At 58.0% G+C, this 21,007-nt stretch overlaps 2 protein-coding genes across 3 annotated transcripts; one reads left to right on the top strand and one right to left on the bottom strand.

Annotated features, from left to right (window-relative positions):
* The first annotated feature begins 528 nt into the window (after window positions 1-528).
* LOC138826942 (intestinal-type alkaline phosphatase-like) lies at window positions 529-3,479 on the top strand. The gene is made up of 12 exons (XM_070022386.1): window positions 529-595; window positions 688-804; window positions 914-1,029; window positions 1,185-1,359; window positions 1,442-1,614; window positions 1,862-1,996; window positions 2,084-2,156; window positions 2,295-2,429; window positions 2,513-2,704; window positions 2,900-3,010; window positions 3,103-3,336; window positions 3,415-3,479. Exons 1-12 carry the CDS (start codon window positions 529-531, stop codon window positions 3,477-3,479), a joined length of 1,593 nt encoding a protein of 530 aa, XP_069878487.1.
* Window positions 3,480-13,270: 9,791 nt separating this feature from the next.
* Window positions 13,271-20,701, bottom strand: Ecel1 (endothelin converting enzyme like 1). Of its 2 annotated transcripts, none has more exons than XM_070022176.1 (17): window positions 19,844-20,701; window positions 19,286-19,354; window positions 19,076-19,186; window positions 18,909-19,001; window positions 18,636-18,760; window positions 17,783-18,005; window positions 17,176-17,274; window positions 16,889-16,963; window positions 16,653-16,756; window positions 16,087-16,145; window positions 15,962-16,013; window positions 15,125-15,192; window positions 14,837-14,961; window positions 14,596-14,661; window positions 14,124-14,219; window positions 13,783-13,859; window positions 13,271-13,667 (listed from the first exon to the last, which is right to left on the bottom strand). In XM_070022176.1, the coding sequence occupies exons 1-17, from the start codon at window positions 20,699-20,701 to the stop codon at window positions 13,568-13,570; spliced, it is 2,400 nt and encodes a 799-aa protein (XP_069878277.1). In that variant the 3' UTR covers window positions 13,271-13,567. The 2 variants fall into 2 exon arrangements, with proteins under 2 accessions (XP_069878277.1, XP_069878362.1); XM_070022261.1 differs by having other exon boundaries at window positions 16,659-16,756.
* Window positions 20,702-21,007: the final 306 nt, after the last annotated feature.

The following is a 21,007-nucleotide window of genomic DNA, read 5'->3' as shown; positions in this document are numbered from 1 at the left end:
CCACAAACCCCCATCAAGCCTGATGAGAGACCAAGTGGGCGGCAGGTCAGCCAGGCCATTCTGTGCCTGCTTTCCCTCGACTATAGAGCTCCTAGCATCTGTGGCTAAGCCCGAGCTACTGATTGAAGCCGTGAGCTTTGGGGCCCAGAGCAGAGCTTGGCTCCAGCTGGCAGTGCAGAGCCAAGGAGTGATGGTCCTTAGAAGACCCCAGCAACACAACACAGACACTCCTCCCTGGAGGTCACCTGCCCCCCCCAAGCCATGCCCCTGTCTGGGGCCACAATGGGCCTCATCATGTAGCTGCTCCCTCATGACCCCCACCCCAGCAAACCCAGCCACACCCTTTCCTCCAGCCAGCAGGCCCAAGCTCACAGGACAGGGGCGGGCTCAGGGTGGCTACCTGGGAATTGGGAGGGACTTGAGGGCCTTTACAGCCAGGAACAAAGTCTTCCCCTATTTAAGCTCGGGCAGTGTGTGCAGTTGTTGATACCCAGTGTCCCGGCTGCCAGCCCACCCCCAGCTGCAGACATGCAACCAATGTGGGTGCTGCTGCTACTGGTCCTGAGGCTCCATTTGTCCCTCAGTGTCATCCCAGGTAGTGAGACTCCCCGAACTCTCCCATGTCCTCCCGTGTCCTCTCATCGCTGGCCCCTCTCCTGACCCAGCTTTTGATCTCCCCTTGGCCAGTGGCAGAGGAGAACCCAGCTTTCTGGAACCGAAAGGCAGCCGAGGCCCTGAACGCCGCCAAAAAGCTGCAGCCCATTCAGACCTCGGCCAAGAACCTCATCATCTTCCTGGGGGACGGTAAGTGGCACAGCCTGGGCACCCTGGGGCCCCACAGCTCTGCACCAAGGGCCACTCTGTACCCAGGTGGGCCCTGGAGGTCAGAGCTGACCGGGTTCTGCTTCTTCAGGCATGGGGGTGCCCACGGTGACGGCCACCCGCATCCTCAAGGGGCAGATGGGGGGCCATCTGGGACCTGAGACGCCCCTGGCCATGGACCACTTCCCTTACATGGCTCTGTCCAAGGTGAGCACTGTCACCTGAGCCCCACAGCTGGGGAGGGGGAACTGGGGCAGAGGGGGATACCCAGGAGAGCTGCGCCCACAATGAGCACGGGCCCCAGCACAGTGAAGCACTAAAATGTCTGCTCAGAGCACATCTGAGAGTCTCTCCTTCCCCAGACATACAGTGTGGACAGACAGGTCCCAGACAGCGCAAGCACAGCCACGGCCTACCTGTGCGGGGTGAAGGCCAACTACAAGACCATCGGGCTGAGCGCGGCCGCGCGCTTCGACCAGTGCAACACCACCTTTGGCAATGAGGTCATCTCAGTGATGTACCGTGCCAAGAAAGCAGGTGGGTTGGGGACCAGGCTTGGGGACCTGTGCAGATCCAGAGGCCCGAGTGACCCGTGCTGACCCCTGCCCTGTGTGTGCAGGGAAGTCGGTGGGCGTGGTGACCACCACCCGCGTGCAGCACGCGTCCCCGGCGGGCACATATGTTCACACGGTGAACCGCAACTGGTACTCAGACGCCGACATGCCGGCCTCGGCGCTGCAGGAGGGCTGCCGGGACATCGCCACACAGCTCGTCTCCAACATGGACATTAATGTGTGGCACAAAGGGGAAGGGGAAGGGATAGCTGGGGTGGGTGGGGGGTGGGGGGAGCTGTGCAGCCAAGTCCCAGGAAACAGCTGGCTGTGCCCTGGATCTGGGGAGACGGGGATGGGAGTAGAACGTCCAGCCAGATGAGGCCCTTCCCGTGCACCTGCTGGGGTGTTGAGCCTTGCCTGGGAAAAGGCCATGCAGGGACCCCCTCAGGCCTCACCCCCATCTGCTCTGATCCTGGAACCCACAGGTGATCCTCGGCGGGGGGCGAAAATACATGTTTCCTCAGGGGACGAAAGACCCTGAGTATCCGAATAACGCTAACGACTCTGGAATCCGGCTGGACAAACGGGACTTGGTGGCAGAGTGGATGAAAAAGAACCAGGTGACAGAGGCATCCGAGCCCAGGGGACAGGGCAGACAGTGGGGAACTTGTGGGTCTCAGGGGTAAGGACCTGTTGGATCCTTTCAGGGGGCCCGGTATGTGTGGAACCGTGAGGAGCTCATCCAGGCATCCCAGAACCCATCGGTGACATACCTCATGGGTAAAGACCCTGCTTCCTGCCCTGGTACCCCTCAATCATCTCCACAGAGCCGCCATCCTGCCTACCTCTCAGCCTGGGGTCACCCGTGCTCCTTTCTCTCTCCCCCCCTCCCTCCCTCTCTCCCTCCCCCCCCCCCAGGCCTCTTCGAGCCAATGGACACAAAATTTGAGGTCGACCGAAACAAAGAGCTGGACCCGTCCCTGGAGGAGATGACGGAGGCAGCGCTGCGTGTGCTGAGCAGGAACCCCCGGGGCTTCTACCTCTTCGTGGAGGGTGAGCGGCCGTTCCGGGCAGACAGAAGGGAGGGGTCCAGGCCAGGAACGAGCATCCCAGCAGTCCCACCTGCTTCCCTGCAGGGGGCCGCATAGACCGTGGCCATCACCTGGGCACAGCTTACCTGGCGCTGACGGAGGCCGTCATGTTTGACTCCGCCATCGAGAAGGCGGCGCTGCTCACCGACGAGCAGGACACACTGACCCTCGTCACCGCCGACCACTCCCACGTCTTCTCCTTTGGGGGCTACACACTGCGGGGGACCTCCATCTTTGGTATGCCAGGGGGCTGTTGGGTCCATTTGATCTGTCTGCACCTCGGTTTCCTCATCTGTCAGGTGGATGCAAGCTTGGGGGAAATCTTGTGAGCAGAAAGCCAGCGGTGACCAGGCCAATAGGGCAAGTGCTCTGTGTGACACACATGTCCCACAAGCAGCTGGAAGGACGCAGTGTCCCCTTCTCCCCGTGCAGGCCTGGCCCCGCTCAAGGCCTTGGATGGCAAGTCCTACACGTCCATCCTCTACGGCAATGGCCCGGGCTATGTGCTGGGTGACCGGCCCAATGTCACAGAAAGCGAGAGCGGTGAGTGCAGGGGAGGAGAGCCGGCCTGGGGGTCAGAGGGGAAAGGGATCCACGGAGTTAGAGGTCACTGCCCTGCTGTCCTGTCCCGCCAGGCGCGCCCACATACCGGCAGCAGGCGGCTGTGCCTGTGGGGTCTGAGACGCATGGCGGGGAGGACGTGGCTGTGTTTGCGCGCGGCCCACAGGCGCACCTGCTGCATGGCGTCCAAGAACAGAACTACATCGCGCACGTCATGGCCTTCGCCGCCTGCCTGGAGCCCTACACCGACTGCGGCCTGCCGCCCCCGGCCGGGCAGACCGACACTTCCAAGCCTGGCCAGGTCAGCACCCCACGGCCTGGCCAGGTCAGCACCCCAGATCAAAGCCAGAGTAGCGCCGCAGGCCTCAGCCTGGTCACCTTGCCACCCTTGCTGCCTGTGCTGGCCTCGATGCTGCTGCTGCTGCTGGCTGGGGCGGCTGCCACCCCCTGACCTCCTCTGGATCTCCACTGCTGTTCCCACCCCCCTTTCTGCTGTTCCAAGTCCTGACTGCCCCAGGGCCCACCCCACACACCACCCCAAGTTCTCCTGCTGCGTCTGGTGCTCCTCCTCTAGTTCCCTGGCTCCTACGCAGAGCCTTCACCCTCAGACTCCACTTGGGGCATTTGCCTCTCTGCAAGATCAACCACCCTCAGCAGCTGCAGGGCTTCCTCCTCTCTCCTGAGACCCTGAATGAGCAGAAATATCAGGACTCTCGAGAGTGGAGCCATGACACCCTGAGCCTTCCCCGTGCTGCTCCTGAACTTCCCTTCTGGATCCTGCCTCGCACACCCTAGAAAAGAAGAGGGCTCTGCCAGCCAGCTCTCCCTAGAGCCTCATGGAAGACCAAGCATGCAAACCACCCACTGGTGACCCTGCAGCCCCTGGGATTCCCTGGGATGCCCCCGTAGGTAGAATCCCAGTCGGGTGGCTAGCTGACCCTCCAACCCGCCCTGCCAGGAGGCTGCTGGGGGCCAGATGTCCAGCCGGCCTTGACACACAGCCCTCTGCTGCCCCTCACTGGCCATCTCCACACCCCACACTCTTCACCGGTCACCCCAGGACAACATGCCCCTTGTCAGCTTCTCCGCGATCACCCTCCCCGCCTGGTCCCCCAGACACATAAATTCTAAACAAGGATCCCCTGCCCTCCCGTGGAACCATTCCTACGGGAAAGACCGAGCACTAATAAACTATGATACAATGTGATTCTAGTCACACTTTCTGTGAAGAAAAGCCTTGAGCGGCTGGAGGTGTGGAAGATTGAGCTGGGGAGGCTGATGGAGGAGGATACCTGGTACAGAGTCCCGGATAAAAGGAAGGCTGGAGGAAAGCAGACAGAGCAGGCCCTGAGGTGGCTGTGCATCCACAGGGGGCATCTGAGTGGCTGAGGAAAGGGGCCAAAGTCTGAGAAGTCAGGACAGGTGGGTTCTGGAGAGAAAGGAGGGCTCCACGGAGTGTTCTGATTGCAAGATGCAAATAAGGATGTGATGACATCAGAACACACCGCACTCTGCCTGTTTCTGGGAGAAGTAGGTATTCTTTTCTTTGGGGGGGGGAGTAGGGTGCAGAAGGGAGAGGCGACAAGCAGAGAGGAAGTATAGATCCCAAACACTGATTTTATTTTATTTTGGTGCTGGTGCTGAGACTGGAACTCAGTACTCAGATTTGTCTGAGTATGTTTTGGCTTTTTACTGTGTAATTGGCGATAAGAATTTCTCAAATTTGTCTGGGGTACGCCTTTGAACGGGGATCCTCAGATCTCAGCCTCCTGAGTAGTTAGGATTACAGTATGCCCAGCTGAAAACGAGGGGCTTTGAAAAATTGTAGGTTCAAAATGAAAAGGTCCTTGGTCTCTGACCGTATTTATAAAACACAAACATGCAACGTTTTGTTGAAAGACTACAAGAAGACAGAGAGATACTAGCTGGAGTTTAACAAAAGCCTTTGCATAATTGGTAGATGGAATCTCAGGCTGAGAGGGATGATTTAGTGAGCTCAGCTAACGACGCCCTTCTTCCATTCAGCTCTCATATTTTTGTGACAGCCACTAAAACCCAGAATTGAAATAAACTGCCCTGAGTGCCAGGCCTTCAAATTGGTGTTCTACGGTGTTAAATCAAGATTTTAGTAAATAAGGAAGCATATTCTATCATATTAATATTTCCAGTGGAAGCAAAATGTGTTTTCGTGCTTTTGTAAGTGTACAGATAAATTTGTAATATTGCAAATTTTGTTGGAAACATGGCTTATTTCAGCTTTATGTAATTCTTTTCAATAGTCTCCTTGGGGCAGGTTGGAGGGGTTTAGAATGCTTTCCGATTAGGAGCAGAAATATTTGTAATCACACCAATAAGTCCTAGCTACTCAGGAGGCTGAGAGCTGAGGATTGCAGATCAAAGCCAGCCTAGGAAGACAAATCTGAGAGACTCTTATCTCCAACTAACCAACAAAAGCCAAAAGTGGAGGTGTGGATCAAGTGGTAAGAGTGCCATCCATGAGCAAAAAAGCTAAGGGAGAGTGTGAGGTCCTGAGTTCAAGCCCCAGTCACCCCCCCCCCCAGACACACACACACACTAGCGCACACGCACCAACTTATTTTGGATTTACATAATTGGTGATAGTCGCATAATTCTATGACTAGTTGAAAATATACTAAATGGAGCTCTTTAAAAAGATACATGTTATGGTGTATAGATTCTACCTTTTTTGTTGTTGGTGGTGGTCTGGAGCTTGAACTCTGGGCCTGGGCACTGTCCCTCAGCTCTTCAGCTCAAGGTAAGCTCTCTACCATTTGAGCCACAGCACCACTTCCAGTTTTCTGGATAGTCTATTGGAGATAAGAGTCTCATGGAGTTTCTTGCCCAGCTGGCTTTGAACCACGATCCTCAGATCTCAGCCTCCTGAGTAGCTAGGATTGATGACAGGCGTGAGCAACCGGTGCCTGGCATTCTACCTAATCTTTTAAAGAACAAATTAGTCTGTGCTTTCATGTTTCAAAGTGTATATAGGAGGGTTTTATCAGTCAAATGCGTTGTTACTCACAGAATCAAGCAGCAGGGGAAATAGTTTTCAAACAGGATTTGAAACATGCCCTTTCTTTGGCATGGGTTGTTGTTCAAACACAATTTCCTTCTTCATTACAAGGATAACTTTACTAAAGGGATATCTTTTCCTAATGTGCATGTAGCTTTTCAAAGGTTTTACGGGGTGCCTAAAGCTGATAGCACTCATTACCTTACAAAAAAGTCAACATACTCCTCCAAGAAGAAAGAGGCCTAGATATGGGGCTCAGTGGTAGAGCGCTTGCTTAGCATGCACAGACCCTGGGTTTGATCCTCCGTGCGGGGCTGGGGAGGAGGAGGAGGAGGAGGAGGAGGAGGAGGAGGAGGAGGAGGAGGAGGAGGAGTGGGAGGAGGAGGAGTGGGAGGAGGAGGAGGAGGAGGAGGAGGAAGAATGGGAGGAGGAGGAGGTGGAGGGGGAGGAGGAGGGGGAAGAGTGGGAGGAGGAGAGGGTGGAGGGGGAGGAGGAGGAAAAGTAGGGGAGGGAGACAGGGAGGGAAATGTTAGGCAGAAATAGAGGGAAATTAGGAACATCTTTTCTCGGTCCCTTGTCATGACTTATCTGTGACCCATTCTCTTGAGGTCAGAAGTGTCTCCATGATCACCCCCAGTCCCATCACCCAGTGTCCTAACGATTGAACGCTAATGGAACAGTTGTGGCCTTACAACATGGCCCCCAAGAATGGCCTCCTACAGTGACGATGCGCTCCTGCCCCCTGCAGAGGTTTGACTGTTGGATGGATAAGCCAGTGGGTGATTCTGCAGCCAGTGCTAACTCTGTACCCTTATTGTTATATAGAATCTTTTTTTTTTTTAGGGAAAAAAATCTCTTTCTGAGTAGCTCTTCCATCAATGGAACTTGCCCAGTTTTCCCCATATGACATTGTTTTTATTCAGCAAGGCATTTACTGTTGGCAATATATCTTCCCTGCTAGATCTTTCCTTTAGTGGTTCACAAAAAGAAAAAAAAAAAGTGGTTTGTGTATTTCATTATTGGAAGAGAATCCAGCAAACACCTTAAGCTGAGATGAGTTAGAAACGTCTGTACTTCCAGGCAACTGTACAGGCATCCTCCCACACTGGGTAATTTGCTCTAATACTCATTTCTTCCAATCTACAGTGTTTTCCTCATCTTCCCAGAGTATTTGCTGACAAAGAAATGCCTTTCGGTGTGTCGACAGATCATTTACTGTTCATTGTTTCTGCCATTTTTACTGCCACAGAAAGAAAAAGTGTTTGCCTGGTGGTAGGTGGAGGATTTTTTTGTTGTTGTTTTATTTTGCCTTCTACTCTTATGCAACAAACTTTAAAACAGCTTTCCAAATATTTATTGTTGCTTAGGGAAATATCAAAAAGAACTGAGTTGAATGGCACATAACTTTAAACAACGCAGAAGAGGATTTCGGGGTGTTTGTCTTCCTGTTTTTCAATGCCTGCAGAACGAGGAGGATTTATCTGGGTGCTGATGAGTGTTTCAGGGCAGCGGGCGGGGCTACTCAGGCTTGGTGGGGAAGGATGATGGGACAGCACATCGAACGTCTGGTGCTTCTGTTTGTTCGGCATGTGAAGCTAACTTCCGGCTACCATCTGTGTTGCGGGCCCCAGGAGTCATGAATGACCAGCCCGACCACTTCTGTTTTGAGATTGGTTTGGCTGAGGGTTATTCGTGCAGTTCTTTCGGGCATCTTTTTCAAGCTGCCTGACCATGTTGGAGTAATAGCTTGCTTAAAATTTGATTGCCTAAGCCACAAATCCACTTAGAAAAAGCACACTCAAGTCTAATACACTAGAAAGAACGGGAGGAGGGGGGAGGCAGGTACTAGGGATGCTGCGTCAGCCTCAGGCACCCCATTCGTTTCCTCTGGAACACAAGAGAATCATATAGGGTGATTGCTCAGCTGAAAAGAGGAAAGTACCAGCAACGAGCTCAATATTCAATATAACAAGTGCTCATAGCTTTCACTGAAAAGGACTGCAGCAAAGCAAGTCAGGCAGGTGACAGCGGTAACGTCTGCGGTCAGCTCAGTACATAGTAGGCCCTCAGGAGGGTCTGATGATGCCCCTTGTCGTGCCCTGGGGGCCCAAGTGGGTCCAGACATGCTGGGCCTGGGCTGGACTCCTGCAATGGCATGCAGCCCAGAGGGGACCACCGGTGTTTCCACTTGTGCCAGCTCACAGATGCCCCACTCAGCTCTGGAAGCTGGCACAGGAAGGGCCACGGTGGGCAGAAATGGGCCTGCTGCCTCCCAGTCTCACAGGAGGGGCAGGCCGGCGCCAGGTGTGCCCTCCTCCTGACCTTGGAGCTGCCACTGCTCTGACATTGGCCCCACTAGGCCAACAAACAGGTGGCCCTGTCTCCTGAGCATCTGTACTACAGGCTGTCACCCTGGACTCCTCCTCCTCTGTGGACTGGAGCCTCAGGGCCCCCCAGAGGCCTGCCTGAGCCGTGCAGAATCTGCAATCACCCCTCTGATCTAAGGCGGCTCCAGGGCCTGCTTACTTCTGCTGCTTCAAGCGGCTGTGTTTCTGGCGACAAGCAGCCAGAAGTTCCCCTTGATAGAACCTTGCCCGCCAGGGATGCCAGTCCTCACTGGTGAACTTGGCACGGAGCGGGAAGCAATGTTGTGGATCCTGAGCTGCTGTCCCAAATGGTAAGGCCACCCTGCACCCTTAAGGGGAGTTGTCCCAGCCCTGGACCCTCTTCTGGTCTTTTCTTTACTTGATAAATTTGCACATTGTCATGATTACCCAGCATGGCGTTCCTACCCCTTCTCCACCCTGTTGGGGTTCCTCAGGTGAGAGAACAATGCTCCCCAAAGCACCACCTTCAGATCTGGGCATGCAGCTTCGGGCAGCAGCCGTCACCATTTGGTCCCATGGAAAGATGGGAGGTTTGGTGGGTGTTTTTTATGCAATGTATAGACAAGGAGAGACGCAGTTTAATAGAATCATGTGACTGGGACTTGGGGATTGAGCTGTCTGCCGGCCTCATGAATCAGCTGTGAGCAGCTGCCAGAAGCTCCCAGATCCTGGGCCGCAGCTGAGGTCGAGGGAAGCCAGGCAACTTTCTTGCCTTTCAGCCAGATGAGCTTGCACTGGACTGTGGCCGACTCAGGATGGAACCCCGTGGCCCCTGCAAGCCCTGTGGGCACCTTGAACCTGCACAGGTTGCAGGAGGGCAAGCAGCAAGCAGCAGCTACTGCGATCAGTAGAGTGGGGGGCAGAGGGTGGCCTGAGCTGGCGACATGGGGGAAAATGAGGCCCCAGCAATAGCAGAGGGTGGAGGTCACTGCCAGCGGGGTTTGTGGGTGACCCTCGAAGAAGACTAAAAGGAGTGCAGAGGTCACATGAGCAGCAATCAGGATGCAGGGAACTGGACGGGAAATGGAACAGCCTGTAAGGGCAGGAGGTGCGGCTTGCCTGAGATCAGAGGTGCAATGTCTCCCAGGGGGAAGGCACCTTAGGGAGCTGGAGTCGCAGCCCTGGGTGGTTTCCTAGGCAAGGCTGAGCCACAGCACGGTGGCGATGCAGGGAACTGTGTCCCACCCAGCTCTGGGCTCTTGGTCAGTTATGCGGCACCCACATCTCACAGGCAATGACAAGTGAGCTTCAAAAACAAGGCCCTCCCTTCCAGGATGGGCTTAGCTTCTCACTATTCTGAACCTTCTAGAAGCACATGAAAGAATTATAAATAGCTTGAGTGGTGTGGCTGTGGTCTTTCTCCAAGAAATACTTCCAAGGACCAGCTCCTCACATCCATTTGTGCAGTGCCCTAGACCTGAAGGACTGGCTCTGACTCCAAGGCTGAGGGTGCTAGCCTCTTTGGGAGCCCCTTGGTGACCCCTGTGGGCCAGGGGAGGTGACAGAAGGTGCCTAAGGCCCCTCTCAAAGGGGGCTGGAAAGGGGAACATGCATACTCTTACCCAGAAACCAGCAGTGTTCCTTCAGCCTTTTTAGGGTGGGAGGCAAAGTAATTACAATTTATAAAACTCTACCCCCTTGCAACCTCTCTTCTACAGAGGCCTTAGGGACAGGTGAAGGAAAACCAGAGGTGGGGTTGGAGGCGTGGCTCAGTTGGTAGAGCACTTGCCAATGAGCAAAAGCATCAAGTGCAGAGTTCAAGTCCCAGTCTTGGACCCAAAAAAGAAAAGAAAGAGAGGGGGAGGGAGGGAAGGAGAGGAAGGAAGGAAGGAAGGAAGGAAGGAAGGAAGGAAGGAAGGAAGGAAGGAAGGAAGGAAGGAAGGGAAAAAAAGAATGAAAGAACGAGGGGGGGAGAGGGAGGAAGGGAAGGAAGGAGTAAGGGAGGGAAAGGAAAAGTAGATTCTGTAGCCCTGCCACTGTCCTGCCCTGCCCTGGCACAAGATGGTGCTGGAGAGAAAAATATGGTGGTGGAGGAGTAGAAAATGCTCAGGCTCTAGGCAAGTCAGAAATCCATAGGAAGAAGGGTAAATTGTCCTTTATTGTGTGTGTGCTGATGCTGGGGTTTGAACTCAAGGTCTTCAGTTCTTGCTTAGCGTTTTTTTTTTTCTTCTCAAGGCTGGCATTCTGCTCTACCACTTGAGCCGCACCTCCACTTCTGACTTTTTACTGATGAGTTGGAAATAAGGTTCTCAGACTTGTCTGCCTGAGCTCCTTTCAAACCTTGATCCTCAGCTCTCAGCGCTAGGATTACAGATGTGAGCCACCGGTGCCTGGCTGAAAATTGTCCTTTTTAATAATCAAGGGAAAGTAGGCTTCTCAAGCCAGCGGAGAGGGGGATGGGGGTGAGGAGGGTGGAGCAGCCTGGAGCCGGGCATCTTGTGTCCTCCTGAACGCCCTTGAGATCCCAGAGCCACCGTGCTGGAGCCAGGCGCACCTTCACTGGTGGCCCTGCTCTGCCATCTTTCCAGCTAGCATTAAATCGTTCCCCAAGCTGCACAGAGGTGTAGCCTCGGGCTAAGGGGCACCCCTGGCATCTTTAGCTCTAGAGAAAGTTGAGCCACGTGATTGACCACGTCTGGTAGTCAGGATGGGGCACCTGGGGGGAGTCACGGCTGTGTAGTCCTTGGGAGGGAAGAGCACGTATGTTTCCGCCACTGTGGGTGGCGGTGAGCTGGTGGAGGGGGGCTATCCACGCCCCTCTGTGCCCATCATGACCCTGGGCCCCAGGGTGGGCGGCTTCCTTACCAAAGTCATCCAGCAGGAACCCCTAGACCCAAGGCCCAGACACTAAGTTATGAGTGGCAGAGACATGTCATCTGCAGGAGGCCCAGGACAACGCTCAGGCAGCACTGGGGAGGAGGGCCTAGGCACGTGGGCACACAGGTGACTGCCTGATGCTTAAGTGCAATCATAACCATCCCAGGTTCTTTATTTCCCTGCTATTATGTGCTTAGCAGAAAATTGTTTTCTGTTATCCCAATGAGCTTCTCCGAGCACATGGCTGCACGGGTGAGCTCGGGTGGAGCCAGCCCCACAGCTCACGCCTTATGGTTTCCAGAATCACCTCAACCCTGGGAAGGGCCTTCCGAACCGCACTGACACCCCTTCCCGGGACACAAGGGAAACTGAGGCCTGGTTTCCGCAGCTGTGCTGAGCTCACTTATACTCTACCCCCAGAACATGAGGAGTGACTCCGAACACTGGACTTTGCAGAGAAAGCCATGCCGGTGGCGTGTACTGCGTGTATGGTGTTCTAGCAGAACCCGGGAGCCAATGCTGAGTGCCATCCGCACATCCTAGCTCAAGAAGACTCAGAAGCCAAGACGTGGCCACCTCCAGACACCAGCAAGGTGACCCGCGCTCTGTCCACCTCACTGGGTGGCCGGGAGGAGGCTGCTAGAGCCTATCTGGAAAAGCAGTTTGGGACTAGTGGTGACACTCATGACAGGATCTCAGGCCACCTGTTCTGAAGCAGCCTCAGGGTCAGGAAGCTCACTCAAGTCCACAGCCAAGAAAGAGGCCAGCCCAGGAGTGACCTGGCCTCCTGCATTCCATCCCTTGCACAAAACAGAAGTCATCTCTGCTGGCCACCAGTGTCTTGAAGCCTCCCCAAAATAGGCATAGGCACGGGAGGGATTGCTTTTGGGGGGATCCGGGAAACTCAAGAGAGCCCAGGGCAAGGGCAAAAGGGCTGGGCCTGGGGCCTCACGGGAGCAATGAGCCCAGGCCAGAAGCATGGGGTGAGCCATTTCAGATACTCAGCAGAGAGCAGGAAAAGGCTGAGTGTTTCTGACCCAGCTGCCCAAGGAACAGGGGGAATGGTCCAGAAACGCAGTGCCTCATGGTGCCCAGACCACACAGGCCCACCTCGATGGAGCATGCCCCAAAGCAGCCCAACAGGTAGCTCCTAGCAAGCACCGGGCCCAGGCCTGAGCAGGGCATGCTCTGCAGCCTTTCCCATCCCTCAGAGCCCTGTGTGGTGACACACAGACCAGGAGGAAGAACCCCTGCCCCTCCTCGACAGCCCACCCGTGGAGGGGGGGACGGTCTTCTTGGTCTCAAAGGATGTCCCTTTCTCAGGGACACATGTTGGTGTACCCAAAGCTCAGACAACAGAGACGTCGTATCCATCACCCAGGGCTGGGACACTGATCGGCTGTTCTCTGCACATGACAAGAGTTCAGCTTGCCAGAGACTGGACTCACAGAACAAGATGGACCTGGGAGGAAAAGCAGGTGCCCACTGGCCCCAGAGAAACTCAAGCTGCCCAACCCACACATCTGTTCTCCCACTTACTGATCTTCCAAGTCTGGGCAGTGCCAGGCGGGAGCTGTGTCCAGCCCAAGTAGTCCTTCCTGGTTTTCTTCCACACTCAGCCTCTCTGCTCCTTCTCGTCTCCCCAGGAACCCCACTCGGCAGTGCGGAAGCATGGCCCGCTCTCCACTGCCAGCAAGGTACCACATCACCCACAAATGTAGGTTGACAGGCCTGGAAGCTGCCTGTGAGTATTTAGAATGGATCCTTGGGCAGGGGTATGGCAGACAGAGGCTGGCAAGGAGGAGGGACATGGAGAGGACAACACAGCCCAGGAGGTAGGACCATCAACCAAGCCAGGAAAACCAGAGGGGACACAAAGGCCCGCTCCAGAGCCCAGCGGTTCTTTGGGCTGGAGTCTTCCACCCAAAGAGGCCCCTCCGGCCCCATCTCCCTGGGGCCCCCGAGGAGGCCAAGGGGACGGCAGAGCAGCTTTATTGACCAGACTTGTCAGTAAGAACACAGCAAAGGTGGGGCCTGAACAATCCAGTCCAGCAGGGGGCCTGGGGGAGTGACCTCAGGTCCCCCTCCCCCAACCCCCAAACATACACACAAGTCCCTGGAACCCGGCCTCACCCATTCTAGGCTCCCTGAAGCGAGGGACCACAGGGGACAGGAGAGTGCCAGAGAACCTGGGAAGGCGGGTGGGTGGGCCTGGCGTGGGGCAGCACCGAACACATGCCTGCTCCAGCAGCCAACAGAAGGCCATCCATGCGGGGCGGTGGGGGGCGTGCAGGGGCGGGGTCACCACACAGAGCATTTGTGGGCGGGGTTCATGGGCGAGTCCTTGGGACAGTGGAAGGCCCGGCCGAACTCCTCAAACTGAGACACGCTGCCCAGGACCCTGGGGGTGGGGAGGGGAGACCCCAATAGGATGAGGACTGACCTCGTCCTCCCTGCCCACCCCACCCCTCACCCTAGATCCAAGGAGCAAACAGATCCCAGGCCAGCAGGCATACCTGTAGTGCTCAGGAGCATGCTTGTCAGTCAGCACCTGAAGGTAGATAGACTGCGACCGCCGCTTGATACACCAGTTCTAGGTCCCAGAGTGGGTAGATGGGGGGGGGGGTGGAGGAGGAGGAGGGGAGGTCACACCTGCCCCTTCTCCACCACCCACAACCGGACTTAAGACTCCATCAGCGGCCCCAGGGCCACCAGCTCTGAGCACAAGGGTGATGGGAGACCGGCTGGACCCCGGGGACAGCCATGTAAGGTCTGAGTAAGGCAGAGCTAGGGCTGAGAGTAGCTACTGGCTACTGTGTCCCCACCCCCAGCTCCACCCGGCCCGGACTCGGCCCACCTGGGCAAAGGCGATGAAGAAGAGCTGATTGTGAGTGTACTTCAGCCGGTGCAGCGGGTGCTCCGGCCCGTGCTCCCGCACCCACTTCTGATAGGCCTGGAGTACAGAGCAGAGGGGAGCTGCTGTGTCTACCCATCCTGAGCACTGCCCCTCTTCCGTCCTCAGCCAAGATCCCGGAGCCACGCCCCCCTCCATCACCAGCTCAGCTCTGTACATCACTACCTCACTGTGCTTCCTGTCCAGCCACTCACCCTGCACGGTTCCAAGCAGGCTGACCCAGACCAACACCACCCTCCCCACTCAGTGATGGTGGGGCCCATGGCTCCATCCTTGCCCAGTGGACCCTGTGGACCTAGGCATCAGCTCTGTCCCTGTCCAAGGCAGGATAGGCAGGGAGGGGGGCCATGCCTCTTGTCCTCCTCAGCTCCCACCCAGCCCTCAGTAGGGACGGAGAGCAGGCAAGATCACTCACATAGTAGGCCAGCTTGAGGCCACCCATGTCCGCAATGTTCTCACCAAGTGTGTGTTTTCCATTCACCTGTCACAAGGGGACCGCAGGGGTTGAACAGGGGCCACTGGCTGCCCACTGTTGCCCTGGCTACTCCTGGGCCCCTGTCCCAATCCCCAGCCATCCCCTCCTGATCATTCTCAGAGCCTTGGAGAAAAGCCTTTGGGGACCTTGCTGCGGCACACAGGCCGGGGTGGCATCTCACCCGCTGGTTGTAGACAGTGAAGTTGTCATAGAGACGGACGATGCACTCGGCCTTGCGCAGGAAGCGGCTGTACGAGGCCTCAGTCCACCAGTGCAGCAGGTTCCCAGAGCGGTCATACTGGCCCCCTGTGGACAATGGGCCAGCAGGCTACTGATATTCAGCCTCACCTCAGAGCCAGCTTGGGCACAGGAGCCCTTCCTATACACCCAATCGGCTTGCCACCCACCAGCCTCCCATTGCCTGTCCTCCCCATCTCTGGCCGCTCCCCCCGGCCCCAACAGGCCTCACCCCAGTCATCGTAGCCATGGGTCAGCTCGTGCCCGATGATGGTGCCAATGCCCCCGAAGTTCAGAGACCTGAGTCCACAGCAGCAGCATCAGGCCCAGTCCTTGGCTGTGCTCTGAGAGCCCCATGCTGCCGCCCAGGGCCCCGGCCAGGCCACAAGGTGACCAGGGAGGCCACAGACACTTCTGAGAGGCCCTGAGCACATGTCTCATCCTCATCTTCCTCATGGGCTATGTGGAAGGCCAATGGTACCTGTCCAGACACCTTTTGGGGAACAACATCTAAGAAGGGCAGTGAGGGGTGTGGACATGATCACAAGGAGACAGGAAGGAAACTGAGGCACTCACATGTGACACACCTAAATAAGCCTAAAATAGGTTAGGGATGCCCATGAATCTTAATCGAAACAATAAAAAACAATGGTGTGTATGTGTGTGCACGTGCACGCACGCATGCATGCCAATACTAGAGCTTAAACTCATGATCTGGTACTCCTGGCTTGGCCTTTTTGCTCAAGGCAACACTATACCACTTGAACCATACCTCAACTCTGGCTTTTTGCTGGTTGCTTAGAAATAAGTCTCTCAGATTTGTCTGCTTAGGCTAGCTTCAAACCTTGATCCTCAGATATCAGCCTCCTGACTAGCTAGGACTAGAAATGTAGGCCACCAATGCCCAGCAGAACCTACAAATTCTTTTTTAAAAAGCCAAGCAAGTTTGGGAACCCAGTGTCTGCAGCATGTAAGACCCAGCCCAGTTATGAAGCAGTGCAGCTCCTCCACTTTAACCTCCAGGCAAGATCTACAAGCCCAGCCCTGCCTTTCAGCCACATGTACTCACTGTGGGAAGTCAGGATCATACAGTGTGGGCTGCAGGATGCCAGCTGGGAACACTAAGAGGGGCGTGGTCAGTGAGAGGCACGCCTACTTTAGGGACTGCCCCCCCATCAGGACACACCTCCTTACCCATCTGGTTCTTATTGGGTAGATAGTAGGCGTTGAGCGCCTGTGGGGGAAGCAGCCACCTGCGGAGGGAAGCTGGAGTCAGCCCTGGAATGCCCCTCACACCCTAGCCTTTTGTTGTTGTTGTTGTTGGTCATGGGGCTTGAACTCTGGGCCTGGGTGCTGTCCCTCAGCTCTTCAGCTCAAGGCTAGCACTCTACCACTTGAGCCACAGTGCCACTTCCAGTTTTCTGGTGATTTATTGGAGATAAGAGTCTCACGGACTTTCCTGCCTGGGCTTTGAACCACGACCCTCAGATCTCAGCCTCCTGAGTAGCTAGGATTACAGGCCAGAGCCACCGATGCCGGGCCCATTCTAGTCTTCTTAAACGTGCTCCCCATGGTCCAGCTACAGTAAGATTCTGATAATGAGTATCCTCTGGGCCTTTCCAGGCTGGGCAGCACCCTGCTGGGGCCATCCCGTACCCTGCACAGATGCATGCACCCCACACGTCAGCTCCGAGGTAGTTTGTTCCACAAGCTGTCTCCCATGACCATCTCCAACCCCCAGCTCTCGGCTAAGCACCCACGTGGACTTGTCCACCTCCTGTCGAATCTTCTTGACGGAGAGCTGGATGCTGAAGCGGATGCTGTTCAGGATGTTCTTGAAGTAGGTCTTCTCGTGGACCTCAAACTGTATGCGGGGTGGGCAGCACTCAGCAGTAGGCCGAGAAAGAACAGGCCGACAGCTGAGTCTCCACGAGTTTGTGTGTGTCCTGGAAAAGCTTGCCCATAGGACGGGGGAGAGCCAGGGGGAGGGGCCTACCTCATACTCCTTGTCCACAGCCTCCGGCTTAAGCAGAAAGTCTGGGTAGCCTACCATGACCATCATGTACTGGAGCTGCGGGAGACATGGCAGGAGAATGGTTCAGGTCAAAAGCTTGAGGCCAGCCTGGTGTGCCAGTCCAGACGGGGGCAGAGCAGACCAAAGGGTGTCAATTCCACTAAGGCATCTCTGTTTCTTTTGTTTTCTCATTATCCCCCAATGCCTGGCACCGTAGGCACTCAGAAAAGTGGTCTGGGAACCAGTATCAGACTCAGATCCCCTCTCACCTTGGCCCGAGCAGCTGCCTTGGTCTGGGCATCCATCCAATCTAGTTCCTCCAGGCGCTGACCCAAGATGTACTTGATGTCTTCCACCAGCTGTTGCACCTGCCAGGTCAAAGGCCAGGGGTCAAAGGTCAATCAAGGAGGCTTTTGGTCTGGTCCCAGTTGCTGGTTACCTACATCCAGTACAACATCCTCAGCTCAGGGTACCATGGAAGCAGTGAGCACAGCCTCAAGAAGTGGGGGTCCCTGCAAGCTACCCTGAAAGAGGTGGGGGTCCCTGCAAGCTACCCTGAAAGAGGTGGGGGTCCCTGCAAGCTACCCTGATGATGAGCCGTCCTCTGGAAGGGAGAGAATGCTCCAAAACACACTGTCCGATCCTAAGGCTATGCCCTTGAGCATGGCTGAGATAGGCGTACAGGGTCATGGCAGAAAGGGGCCACAGGGAGAGGACAGCTCCTGAGCCTGGGTCTGGGGGAGGAAGATTGATGAAGACTACCCAGACCCCTCCCCCGAGCCTGAGGTGGGAGGTAGAAGGAAATGTGTGAGGACACCGGCGCTCCATACCGAGTTCTGTACCCACCACCCCACCCTGCACCCAGGGCAGCCTGACCTTGGCTTTGCTGGCAGCCGAGAAGTGCTCATGTACAAAAAGGGCACCAAGAGCCATGCCAAAGTGGCGATTGGCCTGGCCCAGGCAGACGCGAGCCAGCTCCTGGGGCTTGTCGCTGCCCTCCATCTCCCTCGCCAGCTCATGCAGCGCCTCCCGGAACGGGGTGGACAGGTGCTCGCTCAGTGCCACCACCACACGCCACAGCAGGTAGTTGTGCAGGATCCTGGGGCCAGGGAAGGGAGGGCTATCCACAGACGTGCAGATGGGGGGGTCATCCCATCCTGGTCCCCCTGGAACCCCACACTGGGGGCCACCCAGTACCCGCCTGGGAAGGACTTGGACGGGTGAGACGGCAATCTAGGCGCACAGAAGCTCAGCCTGGATGGCTGCTAAGACTAGTCACACCGCAGGACATGCTCCTGGTCCCGAGGGCCGCAGGGCCTGATGGCACAGGCCACACCATTTCCTGCCTTTCCATCGGGCAGGATACTGAGCAGAGCCGGCCTCAGGGCTGGCCTTCACCAACCAACCACCTCCACACCTGGTCCTGGTGCAGGACCACCATGCTACACCTTCCCTAGGAATCAACTTGACTCAGTTTCCCCAGACCCAGGGAAAAATTTCACATAGAAGGCTGCCCAGGCTCCCTTGGGGTAGGAAGGAGCAACGGCCTCTGGAACTGGGAGACCTGGACTCCCCTAACAGTGCTCCTGTCTGAACCTGGGACCTGGACTCCTATTACAGTGCTCCCACCTGGCTCCCCTGATGTGGCTGTGCACAGAGGTGGCCACCCTACAGTTGCCAAGTAAACAGGCCCAGGGTGCCCAGCAGGGGTCTGAGGCAGCAGCCTCACCTGCGGGGCGTGGAGTGGATCAGCTGGGACACCTGCTGCATGTAGTCTGTGGCCAGCAGCACCACCTCCTCCTCCTCTGAGAAGTCCTCCTGGAAGATCTGGTCCAGCAGCCACTTCCACCGCAGCTGTGGGACCCAGGACAGCAGCCACAGAGGACAGAGCGAGGATGAGGAAGAGGAATGGAGGTCACGGACCCCGGCTGCCTGGAGGGCCTTGTCCATCCCTCTACAGCCAGGATGCCCCTTCACAAGGCACCAGGGCTTCGGCACTCACATGGGGGGTGATCTTCTGCAACTGTGCCAGCGTCACCTTGTTGTACATGGAGCTGACATCGCGACGCAGGTCGTCATACTCTGACACGGTGATCTGGGTGGAGACCAGAACTGAGCCTGCCTGCCCCTGCCCCTGCCCGCGTCCAGCAGCCCCTGACCCCTGCTCACGTTGGCCAGCCTCTGCTCCAGCTGCAGGATCTCCTGGGCCTTCTGCTCCACAGCCTCGGCTCCCAGAAGTCTCAGCAGACGCTCCATGAACACTCTGTAGGCCGCCAGGATCTGCGGCAGCACAGGCATTCCTGAGGGGTGGACAGGCCTGGCCGCAGGTCCCCCCTGCTGCGCCCCCCCTTCCCCGCAGCCCTCCCCACGGCCAGGCACCTTCTCGCTCTCCTCATCCTGAGCTAGGTACAGGGTCCTCTCGGGCAGGGTGAGCCCATCCTGGTCAATCTGGGAGGCAGACAGGGCACCCCACATCAGAGGTCAACTGCCAGCCACCCACATGTCCCAAAAGACCCGCGGGACACCTGTCCTCACAAGCCCGAGGGGCGCCCACACCAGCTCCTGCCTCCCCTGCCCCCAAACCCCATCCTGCAGGGCTGAGCCTGCACCCCTGCCCCACCCTCCTTCACTTGGGCTACTGTGGGAGCAGCCATGGGCCCGGGCCTGGCCCGGGAGGTGGAGGCTCTGCCCCCTCCCCCTGCCCGCCCGCCCGCCGGCCCGGCTGCGCAGAGGCTGGGAATCCACCGCGGCTCCCGCGGCTCCGCGGCCACTCGCAGCAGCAAATGCCTGGTGCCCACCTCCCGCGCTCCGCCGGCTGCGCCCCACCCCGGGCCCGGGCCCCGGCGACGCGAGCACGCGCGGGCCCAGGCGAGCGGCCCGCAGCGCCGCGGGACCCCCGAGGCCCCCGAGGCCCCCGAGGCCCCGGGCCGCACTCACGCGGATGACGTAGCGCGAGGAGTTCCTGTCGTCCAGGCTGACGGTGAGCGAGAAGAGCGCGGCCGCGCTGTACACGCCCTGCGCCTTGTAGAGCAGCCGGTTGAGGTCCCAGCGCGCCGCCGCCGCCGCCCCGGGCCGCTCGGACCCCGGCCGCTCGCCCGCCGCCGCCGCCGCCGCCGGGCCCGCGCCGCCCAGGTCCCAGCCCCCGCAGTCGGCGATGACCTCGAGCATGGGCCGCGGCCCGAGCCGCTCGATCTCGCGCATGTCGAGGCACGAGCGGAAGAAGGCGCGCACCTTGCGCTGCGCCGCGCCGCCGGGGCCCCCGGCCGGCCGCGCCAGCAGGCGCCGCAGCCGCTCCTCGTTCTGCTCGCCGATGGCCGCGATGGTGCCGTACGTCAGCTTGTCGTCGGGGATGGCGTGGCGCCGCAGCCAGCCGCCGCACGCGAACGAGTAGAAGTCCTGGCACGGGTCGATGCTGGCGTCCAGGTTGGCGGCCAGGAAGCGCGCGGCGCGCGCGAAGGCCTTGCGCTCGGGGCAGCCCTCGGGACACGCGCCGCCGCCCGCCGCGCCCGCGCCCGCGCCCGCCGCGCCCGGGCCCAGGTACTTGAGCGCCAGCATGGCGGCCAGGATGGCGCACAGGCCGGCGGCGAACACCAGCCCCGACAGCAGGCACACCTCGCGCCGGTTCCAGCGCGGCAGGCCGGCCCGGGCCCCGCCGGCGCCGCGGCCCGCGGCCCGCGGGAAGCCGGGCGGCAGCGAGGCCCCGCGCGCGCCGCCCCTGCCCGCGCCGCACCGGCTGGCGTACTTCACCTCCTGGAACTCGTCGTAGTGCGCGGTCATGGAGTACGGGGCCTCCATGGCGCCCCGGCCGGCGCCCCGCGCCCCGGTGGCCGGTCGAGGCCGGCTATGCCGCGATGCCGCGGGCTGCTGGCCTCCTGGCCGCCGTCCGCATGGCCCCTGGTGTGCAGCTGTGGGAGGCAGAGGCCGACTCAGAGAGGCCAGGAGCCGGGCGCCCGCGGGCCGCGGCCGAGGGCCAGAGGCTGGAGGCCCTCGGGAGCCCCAGCGCGCAGGGGCCTGGCCTGTCTTTGCCGCAGGGAAGGAGGGAAGGAGGGGGCTCCGAGTGGACCCTTGGCGTGGGGCACAGCCCGGCTTTGTTTTAACCTG

This window comes from Dipodomys merriami, unplaced genomic scaffold (assembly GCF_024711535.1).
Source record: "Dipodomys merriami isolate MVZ:Mamm:240054 unplaced genomic scaffold, mDipMer1.0.p SCAF_1, whole genome shotgun sequence".
NCBI classification, from domain to species: domain Eukaryota; kingdom Metazoa; phylum Chordata; class Mammalia; order Rodentia; family Heteromyidae; genus Dipodomys; species Dipodomys merriami.
Note: the sequence above shows the minus strand (reverse complement) of the source record. Positions and strands in the feature narration are given on the sequence as shown.

Bases quoted from the DNA above. Each gene is read 5' to 3' on its own strand.
- LOC138826942 (XM_070022386.1), top strand. From the start codon at position 529: ATGCAACCAATGTGGGTGCTGCTGCTACTGGTCCTGAGGCTCCATTTG. The intron at 2,157-2,294 runs GTAAAGACCCTG...CCCCCCCCCCAG, and splicing joins ATCGGTGACATACCTCATGG to GCCTCTTCGAGCCAATGGAC. The intron at 3,011-3,102 runs GTGAGTGCAGGG...CTGTCCCGCCAG, and splicing joins TGTCACAGAAAGCGAGAGCG to GCGCGCCCACATACCGGCAG.
- Ecel1 (XM_070022176.1), bottom strand. From the start codon at position 20,701: ATGGAGGCCCCGTACTCCATGACCGCGCACTACGACGAGTTCCAGGAG. The intron at 19,355-19,843 runs GTGAGTGCGGCC...TCTGCCTCCCAG, and splicing joins CCTCGCGCTACGTCATCCGC to ATTGACCAGGATGGGCTCAC. The intron at 14,662-14,836 runs GTGAGATGCCAC...CCCTTGTGACAG, and splicing joins TCACTGTCTACAACCAGCGG to GTGAATGGAAAACACACACT.